The 13,792-nt window shown below is 40.4% G+C and overlaps 1 protein-coding gene across 1 annotated transcript; it reads right to left on the bottom strand.

Moving 5' to 3' along the window:
- Positions 1–4,924: 4,924 nt before the first annotated feature.
- On the bottom strand, positions 4,925–11,714 carry LOC141443602 (uncharacterized). Its single transcript, XM_074108934.1, has 3 exons — positions 11,635–11,714; positions 11,242–11,352; positions 4,925–9,509 (listed from the first exon to the last, which is right to left on the bottom strand). The coding sequence occupies exons 1-3, from the start codon at positions 11,689–11,691 to the stop codon at positions 9,081–9,083; spliced, it is 597 nt and encodes a 198-aa protein (XP_073965035.1). The 5' UTR covers positions 11,692–11,714; the 3' UTR covers positions 4,925–9,080.
- Positions 11,715–13,792: the final 2,078 nt, after the last annotated feature.

The following is a 13,792-nucleotide window of genomic DNA, read 5'->3' as shown; positions in this document are numbered from 1 at the left end:
AAGTGTGGCATTAAAACCAAAAGGTTGAAAACGCCTGGTCTAGACCATCAGCCCGTCAGTCTTAAAGGACTGTTGAAATCTATTTTAAGGATTACAACACTAAGATTTATTTTAATTATTTGTATGTGGCAACACTCTCTTGACTTCCATAATACACGCAGTAGCACGACGAGTTTGTTTTTTAATTATTCTATATATATATAAATAAAAATGAATCGTAAAATGTGTTGCTAAGCGCAAAACTCGGGAACGACTGGTCCGATTTCGCTAATTCTTTTTTGTTGTTTCGTTACAGTCAGGAGAAGGTTTTTATGAAAGAAAATAAAGAAAAAAAACAACGGGGGCGAAGCCGCGGGCAACAGCTAGTTTTTAATATAAAACCGCAGTCAGACCACCTGCTTAACAGTGATTTGTTCAAGGACTATACGGTCATTCTTACGCTAATCAGACCAGACTGATGATGATGATAAAGAGGAAACGGTTCATAGAGCAACGTCAGTAAGATTAAGGAATAATGTCGCAGCATGGCTTGATTGCTATTGTTTGGAGCGGTGAACAAGGCTAGGATACAAATTAGCGCGCGCGCGGGACTGGAACTATCTCGGCGCGGCGCGACTATCGCGCGGTATCGCGCCGCGCCGCTGCCTCGCCGAGGGCCGCCGCCCACTGCCCACTGCCCACTGCCCAATGCGTCGTCACTCCCACGGAACTTAGATTAAGAGGAATAATTAGAAATTTCATCAGTTAATATCCTAACCACCACGAGATGGACGGATGACCTGGTTAAAGTGGCGGGTTCACGGTGGATGCCGGCCGCTTCTGACCTCAACTGGAGGTCTATGGGGGAGGCCTGTGTCCAACAGTGGACGTCCTACGGCCGAGATGATGATGATGATGAATATCAACCAACAAAAAGTTTACAATAACAACATGCCAATTAAATGTCTTAACAAGGTTGTATATTATTATCATATTATTTAATTATTGGCTGTTTTCCTGTCGGTTTTGATTTTCTGTAAAAAACGGCGAAGCTTAACAACAGCACTAATTATGAGAATTACTGACTTTGCAAAAACATGCAGATCTTTTTTTAAATAATACTCACCTAACTTTATATAGTCCTTACAAACATAATAAATGTGAAGTATGTCTGTCTGTTACCTCTTTCGCTTAAACCACTAAAACGATTTAAAATAACTTTATTATGAAGATCCTGGGAAGGACATTGGTTTTATCCCGGAAAATTGCAAAGTTCGGGCGAGATAGCGATCAACAAAATTTCCGCAAACGGAGTCGCCGGCAAAAGCTAGTTTCAAAATAAATGCAATACCTGAACTAACTTTAAAAAATACTGTTTGGGTGTCTGAGGGCTTCAATACATTAATTAACACCTCATTATCATTTATTAATGTTAAGTTTTGATTACCATTATCCTTGTTCGAATCCACTGACAGTACAGTCGGCGCCCGCAACTGATCCGATATCGAAGCTGGTAACGAGACAACTTTTACAATTAATCTGCATTACGGGCGCTGACTGTCGTGTTGACTCCATAATTAACAGTGGCATTATAATGAGCCCCCCCCCCCCCCTCCCCCACACACTACCGCGAACGACTCGCCTGGATGGAACTCGCTCTCCTTCCCACAAGACGTTCTCCTTCGTTTCTTTAATTCAAATAGACGCAGGAATTAAATAAGGTTTTGAGAGAGAAAGAGAGATAGACAGAAACACCGCAACAATCCATCCATACTAATATTATAAATGCGAAAATGTGTATGTGTGTTTGTCCGTCTTTCACGCCGTAACGGAGCGACGGATCAACGTGATTTTTGGCATAGAGATAGTTTATAGGTCAGAGAGTGACATAGGCTACTTTTTATCCCGGAAAATGCACAGTTCCCGAGGGAACAGCGCGCGATAACCGAATACCACGCGGGCGGAGCCGCGGGCAAAAGCTAGTTTCATTCTAAATAAGTACAAGCTTCTTGGCAAATTTTAAATGTAATTTCGTACCTAAAATTCGAAAAACTCAGAGACGCGAGTCCGGGCTCGAATCCCTTGACCCACGACCCATAAAAAACCACTAAACCAGCACCAGGGCCCTGTTTCTCAAAGCATATATTAGCCTAATAATATTAGTGTTTTGTCGTATACCTTTACTTGCCCGAATTTCATTTGCGCGAATTTCACTTGCCATACCAACGTTTGCCATACGTAGGTAAAATATACAGAACTGTGCTGTTTTCAGGATTTTTTTAAAGTCATCTTATACCTTATATTATAGAATGCAGTAGGTTAGGTTAATATCAACTACTTATCTATGAAGAAAATACTATTTTAGAAATAAATTACTTTATCGCAAATGAAAATTATGGAAAACGATACATTATGGAATATGGAATTCGGGCAAACGATAGAGAACCGTGTTTTGTCTCATAAATTGGATGAGAAAATGAAACAAAACACTAATATTATAGTTAATATGCTTCGAGAAACTGGGCTCTGATCGTTCGTGGGCATGAAAAAGTACGCGAGCGCGAGCGTGTCAAACACCGCATCATCAGGGCTACTACGAAACTCGCCAGCGGCAGCGGCAGCGCTCCGCGGGGCGCGGCACAGCTACGACGTCTTAAAATGGTACATGGGATGATGTGCCATGTGTCCGTCCGGGCGAGCGCGCCCGCGGCGAAGGTTGCTTGCGCCGGAAACTTACATGTGGAAACAATGTGGTAAACTTTATCAAAATATCCTTGTTTGTTTGGGAACAATCATACCGGCCAGTGAACAGAACTGATATTAACAGGAAGACAACTGTCGCTCAAGCTAACGTGGCGCGTCTTTAAAATGGTTCGGAATTTTTGATTCAAAGTGTAGTCACGCCTTTATTACCCCGACCCGACTGATCTAACCGAAACCTCCAGCTTCGTAGTCAGGTTCTCTAACCACTCGGCCATCTGGCCGTCATCGGTGTCGTAAGTTGGTTAATACTCGTATCTATAAACAAACATGAAATAAACCGACAAAAACATGGCCTTACTTTATACCGAACCGAGTCATACCGATGATATATATAAATAATATATCATAAATATACAGTATAGTAGACACGCGTCGTCTGTTACATACATACTGAAAGAGACGTCCGTTGCAGCCGAGGCTACAGCCGGTATATTTCTCACTATTAGTCGCCGAATGTATATAGGCTAATTCGATATTATCATGAGTGGCGAGTGATTCATTACGCGTGACGTGATTGATCCACCACTGAATGTCTTTGTGTTCCACTTACAAAAATACAACTACGCGTGTTCCCTCGATAATAATATAATGTCGTATGTCGTCACCACAGAACTAAAGCCCAGTCTAGAGCTGGCAGAAAAACGTACAAGTTGCATACATAGCGAACCCGTAACGAAGTAGTAGGTAGTACCTAGTTGTAAGTGGTCAATGACCGCCGCCATGCAATGCGGCTTGGATGATATAGCAAGTTTAAGAAGTGTCGCGTCAGCTAAAAGGGCGTATTCAAAGAAAAATGTACCTTTTTTTAATTTTGCAAAAAATATAGTTTTTCCTACTCAGAATCAAGAGCACAATCGATTACGATAAGAACATGAAACTACCGTGAGACTCACTCATATTAAATGATATTATAAACGATAACTCACGTCTTAAACCGAGTTTAGCCCGACATGTTCCGGGCTATTTCGTAGCCCTTCCTCTCAGGAGCACGCGACTCGGCGGCTGCCGCAACACGCACACTACGCACATGTCGAAACATGTCGAGCTAAACTCGGTTTAATACGTGAGTTATCCGTTATAATATTATCATTTAATATGATTACGATAAGATTGGTTTTTTGGAATCTTTTTGTATTTTTTATTTCAATTCCAATTTTTTTGTTTCTTTTACGGTCATCCCGTAAAACTTATATCGAAAATACAAACTGAAATATAGATGCACAGAAAAGCCAGAAAATTAAATATAATATTTTTCTGGTTTTTCTGTGCATCTATATTTCAGTTTGTATTTTCGATAACGATAGTTTAAAAAAATGACAGTTTTGCGACGGTTTTTTTTTTCATACACTCAGTATGCGCGTGACAAGTGACTCAAAAAAAATTGTATAAAAAATGGGCACATTTTTTAAAAGATCGGAATCGATTGTGCTCTTGATTCTGTAGCGACATAGGATTGCTTAGTTTGCGATATGGCTAACAGGCGCTAGATAAACGGTCAGTAGCCTCAGTAGTCCTCGCCCTCACCGCATACTAACATATATGTGTTACTCTGTTAGTAATAAATGGAGTCAAGTACAAGACACTTTATTATTTGGCATAACCCACAAAAACCAGCAAAACCAAAAAGGAATCCTTGTAGCCCGGAAAAAAAAGCGCTGCCATCGATTCTTAAAACAAATACCATACCATTATATTTCCTTTATTACTAGTTCTGTGGCCATCACGGATGTATGACGCCCTTAGGCAGCTACGGCGGCTCCTGACGAATCACTCTGTAATAATTAACGCGGCGCAGGTGCGGGCGCCCTGTCTCCGCTACGCTTAAACCGCTCTTAACACACGCAGCCATTTCGCGTCTATTTTGAAGGCCTTTGCAAAAGCTCACTTTGGCTTAAGAGGCTAGTGCTGATGCTCCAATAGCATACGGTAATGACAAAAGCATACTAAACACCAGTATACACACTCATCTATGGACAAGAGCATAGACGTGACTGGCAGTGGCAGTAGGCAGTACTCAACGGGTCCTATTTCACCAACGTGCCAATTGTCATCAGTTGAGTACCGTCCTAATATAAAATATGACGAGTTACAATTCATTATTTTGTATCCAAATTTAACGATAATTATGTTGTTTACCGCAGACCACAAATTAATGGGAATTAAGGAATAAAATATTACCACATTAACGAATTCTCCATTTATTAACATCTAGTGGTGCACCACACTCCACACTCCACACATTACAAATCATACAATATACCAGTCTACAATTGCCAAGAATACATTTATAAGTTACACACCATTAATTCAACTGCTGTATTCACAAATACTCATTGACAGTTAAACCATAAAATATCTTACATTTAAAAAGTTGGATACGGAGAAAAGTGTAAGTAAATATTTTTTTCATGTAAAGTTGTAGGCCGGTGCCGCATGCCGGTACGAAAAAGGGCACCGTCATTCAATTTCACTCTTTTATTAACGAGGTTATCAATTCACCAACTTGTTGCCTCTGAACTACGTTATTTTGTCAAAGAGTTTGCTAAAGCACGTCACCAAAAGAGTACAAATTAAGAATTATTATTTAATTTTCATATCATAACTCACATTCTTAACGCAAAATACTTGACCACGGTAACAATATAACCTCCTGGGTCCTCGCGTACTTTATAAAGGACTAATTAACTCTAAAAATAACGGCCGAATGTACAAATTGTTTATTGAATAAAGAATTCTAAGAATTTTGAAATACTATCCAAAATAACAAAGCAGGTCAATCACGTCTAAGTCTTAAGCACTAAGTTTGTTAAAAAACGTCAGGACTCAGGAAGATATAGGTAGTCCAAATACCACAAACGGGACTTAACACGCTAACACACACGAGTAATATTTGCGTCGACGTTTCAACCACATTACAGTGGGCATGGTCACGAGTAGACTGAAGTGTGGGGTGTCAAGTCTGCTTACCAGCGCGAGTCCTTCGAACTACCCGCACTTGATCACAAATAGTACCGGCACTCGTATCTCGAACTACCCACACTTGATCACAAATAGTACCGGCACTCGTATCTCGAACTACCCGCACTTGGTCATTTTTATTTGTCACACCATCACACTATCATTTACGTCGAGGTAAATATTACTCGCGTGTTTTGGCGTGATAAGTCCCGTTTGTGGTATTTTGAGTGAAAATCACGAAAGTGTAAAACGTTATAATCTAAAGGTACCTATACAAATTTTGGCTTATTTTCCATCTATGTTCTTACACGCTATTATAATTAAGATCGACCTGCAGAGACACTGACAGTAATACCACTGCTGCGTCACCATTCAGTAGAGTACTTTCCCACCGCAATCGTCGACACGTAGTAATTCCGGTTTGTTCCAACCAGATAACCAACTTAGATGATTTGTTCCATTCAGATAACCAACTTAGATGGTTTGTTCCATTCTGATAACCAACTTAAGATGGTTTGTTCCACCCAGATAACCAACTTAGATGATTTGTTCCACCCAGATAACCAACTTAAGATGGTTTTTTCCATTCAGATAACCAACTTAGTCACAATGACGTGGTGATGGTATAATGAGATTAGGAATACCTCAAGCATCTGCTTCGACATTAGCCTAAGTTAATCTAGAATTCGCTATTAAAAAAAATATTACAATAAGGGGCTGTTTCACCATCCATTGATTAGTGTTAACCGACGGTTAAATGTGATGCCGTCTCCGTCTATTCGAACAAAACAAATAGAGACGGCATCACACCTAACCGCCAGTTAACACTAATCAAAGGATGGTGAAACAGCCCCTAAGTGTTTCTTATATAGCAAAACTTGTTATTCATAAAAGTTAAAACAAGGCTTGTGAGAAGACGGAAAATGCGTGACTCTCGTTTATATATCTGAACAAAGCAGTCTGGAAGAGATCGCTTTTAACCCGTCACGTGTGAGGACTACACAGTAGTCTCACCTTTTCGCGTCGCCATATTGTCTGCGAGAAAATAGTGTTTTTTTTGTATGGGGACATTTGAGAGCATTTTTGTGGAAGAGGAGACACGTCACGGGTTAAGCAATAACACCATCTAATATCTCCTTTGCATTTAGTTTTCTTGTAAAATCTATTTTATGGTGTTAAAAAAAACTGTTAGTTATAGTTATAAAATTAAACATTTTCCGTCTTCTTGTGAAATACAATAAATCTAAAGATATTTCTTTGGAGTTTTTTACATTATTTCATAGAAATAAGAAAACATAACCTTTTTTCAGACATACTGTGTATATCAATCACGTAAATCTTATTGTATTAAAAATACAGTAACTAGAATACAATGCGAAATCAGAAAATAGTACAAAAACAAATCAATTACTTAAAAATATGATTATCTTTTAACCTAACCTAATCCTTTACAGGTACACAAGTTGTGTTAAACAACATAAAACTACGATATTCAGTAGCAGTATGTTTAAATGGGGAATGGATTAAAATTTTAGAAATGCTTGAAACTTTTTTATCGATAGGAATAACCTTTCTAATTAACAGAAAAAAAATATCAGATTATTAAGTAGCATCAATTAAATTAAAAAAATGAAAGAGTTTTCTTTACCTCCAAATTACGACAGTCCGGTCGGCTACGGGTTGTTCCATAGTCAAGAATAAAAAACACTAAAAAAGAATTTATGTGTCTTTGACTCGATCGTTTTGACAGGTGACACTCTTCACCGGCTCGGATATTACCGACATAGAAATACCGGCCTTGTTTTTTGTGTACCCGCCCATAGAAACTGACAGGAGCTTCTATGGGCGTGTACACCAAAAAACAGGGTCGGTATTTCCATCCCGGTATTATCCGGGCCGGGAAAGAGTGTCACCCTTTTCATCTACACACCCATAAAAGCTCATGTCAATTTCTATGGGCGTGTAAGTCAAAGACACATCTTTTTTTTTAATGTACTGTCGTAATTCGGCGGTAAATAAAACTCTTGATTTTTTTTAATTAATTGATGCTACTTTAAAATCTGATATTTTTTTCTGTTAATCAGAAAGGTTATTCCTATTGTTATAAAAAGTGTCAAGCGTTTCTAAATGTTTCAGACATTCCCCATTTGGCGGCGCGGGCGCCTGACAAAAGGTTTTAACATTTAGCCTTTAATTAAAACAAAATAGAAATAGAAATTAAGTCCAAAGCGGATGTCGTTGAGGGTATCGTACGCAACCAAAAGATGGCAGCACAGTCTTTGTAATAACAGAGACTTCCGTATCTGGCATCTGGCCCTATACGATGAAGTGCAAAATTCGACCTTCATAATATTAATAATATCTTGCCGTCCCGCTGACGCTAATATTATTTAATACGAGAGGGACGGTATGACACGAACTTAGATTTTCGAATTTCGTAGTAGCCCCCTGCCCTTTTTCGTCACAGGGCTACATTTTCAGAACCATAGGCTGAGTGGCGCTTAGATGGGTCAGTATTGGTAACTTTGAAACTACAAGTTTCCCCAGCCTATATACGTCCCACTGCTGGGCACAGGCCTCCTCTCGGAATGAGAGGGCTTGGGCAATAGTTCCCACGCGGGCTCAGTGCGAATTGGGAACTACAAGGTGCTAAACCCTGAAAGTAGTTTGTTGAGAATCGAGAGTAAAATCTTTTAGGTACAATATGTACATTGAAGCAGGTTGTGTCTTTTTAAATCCCTTTTTTACTGTACCCAGTCTAATAGTTACGAATGCACACGCCGATTAACCCCCTATTTCACCATCCATTAGTTAAATTTATTTGACGGATAAATGTGATGCCATCTCTGTTTGTTTTGTTCGAATAGACGGAGACGGCATCACATTTATCCGTCAAATAAAATTATCAATGGATGATGAAGCAGCCCCTAAATGACTTAGCGAGGTTATATATTAAGTAAGTAGAAGTAGGTAGTGGACGTTTTTATTCCAGCTTGATTTTCTTCTGAAACACAAATTACGAGTGTAGTGTTAGAAATTAAGTAGAATAACTGGCTTAGCGAAACAGTTTAAGTTATTTCGTACCTATAAACTAAAAAAAAAACAATGAATGCAATCTTATTTTAAATAAAATCGATAATATGGTTTCTTACAACAGAGCTTGCTATATCTTATAGTTTCAGAGTTATCCGAGCTGACCTATCTAAATGGGCCATCCTATTATAACAGTAATAATCGAAACGACTTATAGAATTTTACACAGAAATATTATAAAACAAGCTAATTGAAAAATATAGGTCAAGTAAAGAATAAAATGAGGCACGTTAAATGAGGCCAGCTTTATAGCATTAAAACATCAGAACAACGTCGGCTCGGCAACTCTACACAGACAGCTCTCCTTCATCAGAGCTTAAGTCTATCACTCCCCCCAACGTCCTCAGTTCCCCCTCGCTCCCAGATCGGGTCACGGATCCCGAATAGACATCATTCAATATCAGATGATATGTATCTTGGTCCGAATCGCTGGCGACCCGTACCGCCTTTACCGAAAGGTCGACGGAACTCTGTGGATTCAGCACCACTTTGGGTGGTAGTATTAGTTTATGACTCTGTCTCGATTGCTTGGTGGGGAAGCTCTTAGGTCCAGTTACGTTGACGACATTGTCGTCCGCCGGCGGGTCCTTGGCTAGGGGGCCTGTGGGAGCGTCGGGTGTGACTTCCGAAGGGTTGAGCATGAGGGCGAGTTCGCCAAGCGCCTCCGACATGTCCGCCGGCCCCGTCAGCACGATGGACGAGCCTTGCGCGTCCAGCTGGGGGGAATACAACTATAAAGATAATATTCCCGGAAAGCTCTAGTAGAACAGCTTTTTGCGGCCCAATCGGGTAGCTTCATGGATAAAAAATATTATTCTAGTTAGTCCGTCAGTTAGATAGATAGAGAGAAATGAAAAATAAGTGTTCAGTATAAAAATAAATAAATAAATATCATAGGACAATTGTCACCAAATGACTAGTCACAATATAATAATATGTAGATGAATACATACGTATGTTCTGATAATGTAACTGACGGAATAAACAATAATAATATTTTGATTACGCAGGAATTTGGTTGACGGTACGAAGATAAAAGCAGATAGTGATGATAAAGCAAATGGATGAGCTCAGTTGGAAGAACGTAGAGTATAGACTTGATTACAAGATAATTATGACGCCATTATGATGGGCTGAACTGACGCTAGTATGGTGGGCTGAACTGACGCTAGTATCATTGGCTGAACTGACGCTAGTAGGATAGGCTGAACTTGATTACAAGATAATTATGACGCCATTATGATGGGCTGAACTGACGCTAGTATGATGGGCTGAACTGACGCTAGTATCATTGGCTGAACTGACGCTAGTATGATAGGCTGAACTTGATTACAAGATAATTATGACGCCATTATGATGGGCTGAACTGACGCCAGTATGGTGGGCTGAACTGACGCTAGTATCATTGGCTGAACTGACGCTAGTAGGATAGGCTGAACTTGATTACAAGATAATTATGACGCCAGTATGATGGGCTGAACTGACGCTAGTATGATGGGCTGAACTGACGCTAGTATCATTGGCTGAACTGACGCTAGTATGATAGGCTGAACTTGATTACAAGATAATTATGACGCCATTATGATGGGCTGAACTGACGCCAGTATGGTGGGCTGAACTGACGCTAGTATCATTGGCTGAACTGACGCTAGTAGGATAGGCTGAACTTGATTACAAGATAATTATGACGCCATTATGATGGGCTGAACTGACGCTAGTATGGTGGGCTGAACTGACGCTAGTATCATTGGCTGAACTGACGCTAGTAGGATAGGCTGAACTTGATTACAAGATAATTATGACGCCATTATGATGGGCTGAACTGACGCTAGTATGATGGGCTGAACTGACGCTAGTATCATTGGCTGAACTGACGCTAGTATGATAGGCTGAACTTGATTACAAGATAATTATGACGCCATTATGATGGGCTGAACTGACGCTAGTATGGTGGGCTGAATTGACGCTAGTATCATTGGCTGAACTGACGCTAGTATGATAGGCTGAACTTGATTACAAGATAATTATGACGCCATTATGATGGGCTGAACTGATGCTAGTGCTATGGGCTGAACTGACGCCAGAATGAGCGTGTGAGCGATGTATTAAGGGCAGGGATGTTTGCAGGTGGTAGGACCTTGTGCAAGGTCCGCCCGGATTGCTACCACCATCTTGCTCGCTAATCCTGCCGTGAAGCAGCAGTGCTTGCACTGTTGTGTTTCGGCGTGGAGAGTAAGACAGCCGGAGAAAATACTGGCACGTGAGGCATCCCATCTTGGGCCTCTAGGTTGGCAACGCGTCTGCAATACCCCTGGTGTTGCAGATGTTTATGGGCGGTGGTGATCTCTTACCATCAGGAGACCCATTTGCTCGTTTTCCATCCAGTCAAATAAAAAAAAAAAAAAAAAAAAAAATAGTAGTCAGCAGTCAGCAGTCGGCAGTGAGTACCTCCCCGGCGAGCGGCGCGAGCGCGGCGCGGTGCGGCGCGTACAGGAACAGCGGCGCGCGACGCAGCAGCAGCGCGCCCGCCTCGCGCGCGCCACGCACCGGGGACAGCACCTGGGATGGGACAGGCCGCACACCACAATACAATACAATACAGCGGCCGCTGCACCTGCACCTCACAACCTTTGTATTGTTTTCTCTTTCAAAACTACCAAATGTTAATATATTCCGCACCATTCACGTACAAAAATGACATATTACAACTTTATTGGCATACTTAAACTATACACAATATTAAAATAAAAATTGGCAAATACTCGTTTCGTATGCCTCAAAGCCTCGCCTCAAAGGTCAAGGTGATTGCCAAGGTCAAGGAAGGGTCCCTGCGCGACTGACCTTAGCGTTCACTGGTGGATTGTCGCACAGCCTGAGGTACAAGACCCCACCCAGCATCACGAAGCGCCCCGCCCCGCCCCCGGCCCGCCCCCGCCCCCAGCGGCTCCGGCGTCGGGTGGCTCGTCATCTGCAAACACGCAACGCAACGGGATGTACATCATGTTTACATTGCTTTTCTCAAAAAATACCGTCAAAATCGTCATTTGTCCACTGCATATGAGAAAACGAAGATCGTCAATCAATCTAAAATTTGGAATAAAAAACTGGAGCGCCAATCTCCAGCAACGAAGTACACAAAATCCATTATTTTCCAGTTAGCCACTTCTTAAAAATAAAAGTATGCATCATAATAAATATTACTACCAAAGGTTAAAGGAAAATGAAAAATATGTAAATACAAAAAAGCTGATTTTGATTCATTCATTCCCTTCCCCAGTCAAGTTTTTAAAAACTAAAATACAATATCTACTCAACGAGGTCGGTACATCCATACCCCACTTGAAGGGGTAGCTCAAAATGTTTTGGTGCCCTCTTTTATCTCTAAAGCGCTCGTGAGACAACTGCCTTATGCGATAAACGCTGCGTTAACGCAATGCGTTTGACGCACATCAATTTGCATCAGATAATCTAATTACCAAACATTGTCTTACGCGGTGCGCACAGCGGCACGCGCATGTCTAGTAATTAGACAGTAGTCATTGCGTATAAAGCAGCGTTTATCCACTGATGTATTAAACTGTAGATACACATTGCCAAACAAAATCCCCATCGAAGAATGTCCGAACTATTTATTTGTTTGTGTAACAAATAAAATCATCACCCACACAAATTAATTAAAAGAATACGTGACGAAATTTGAACCTAGTCTTTACTGAGTTACAGTTGAATTTCGCTAGTGGCCATATTCCACAATTAATAAAAAATATTTACGTGTGCGTAGAAACACTGATCCCACCACACAAACAAATAGAAAGAATACGTGACGAAATTTGAACCTAGTCTTTACTCTATTACAGTTGAATTTCGCTAGCGGCAAAACTCCACAACGCTTGACACTTGACAGCTAACTCCACAATTTCACATACGCATGCTCGAATATGAATGTAAGCCTTATCAGAAAAGGCAGAGGGATTAATTTCACTTGCTACATTGAAGGCGACGTTGCAAGATTGCTTGGATGAGTTTGACGTTTCTTAAGACGGACGAATTTAGGTTGTAGAACAAAGAATGCATTCGGACTTTCGTAGAGGACTTTCGTAATAAAATTTTTTTGACAATTAAATTATTAAAAAATTAAAAGGTAACTTTTAAGCTAATTTTCTTTAGTCCAAATGTTTACCGTTTTCGAGATAATCTATATATAGCCGGATTAAGACTATTTGATGCCTTAAGCAATGCACGCCTATGCCCCCCCCCCCCCCCCCTATCGATATTTTAAATAAGTATTTATTACGACGAAATCGAAATATTATATTTATGAAAGACGATAGAGATTATGGGGAGGCAAAGGGCGAGCGGATTTTCAAACAGCCTTACCTTTTATGTGCTAACAAAAAAATTTTTGGTGCTGTTTATGGTGCCCCCAAGACGTGATGCCCTAAGCAATCGCTTAATTTGCTTATGGGCTAATCCGGCACTGTCTATATATATAAAATTAAAATAATAAACTGACTAACTGACTGTTGATATATCAACGCACAGCCCAAAACTGCACCTAGAGACCTACTTTATGCCCCTGGTTACCGAAGTACTCGTCAAGACGACAAACGAGTCCAAACTCGATGTGGTCGTGTCGATTATCACAGAGTTCCTATGGTCACCCGCTAGTTTTATCATCAGATCAACTCCATGTTATAATAATATTGCATTGTCATCGGATTTAAGTATACATGCGTGTAAAATTTCAGCTCAATCGGTTGAAGATATCCACTTCAAATTTGAGTTGAAAGATTCCACCCGAGCAAACATAGTTACATTACACTGCAAATAAATATAATGCTTGTAATAAGTTTTTGTTAAAAAAATAATTTTTAATACAAGCTTTTTTGCCGAATGTACTTTTTGTTGGCTGTACTTGAATTGTCGTCTAAACTACATAACTGTACCAAATTTCAAGTCGGTACTATTAACTATTGAGGAGTTCCCTCCTGCAGAGACG

Source organism: Choristoneura fumiferana, chromosome 27 (assembly GCF_025370935.1).
Source record: "Choristoneura fumiferana chromosome 27, NRCan_CFum_1, whole genome shotgun sequence".
Lineage (NCBI taxonomy): Eukaryota > Metazoa > Arthropoda > Insecta > Lepidoptera > Tortricidae > Choristoneura > Choristoneura fumiferana.
The sequence above is the reverse complement of the archived record's forward strand: the minus strand, read 5'-3'. Positions and strand labels throughout refer to the sequence as shown.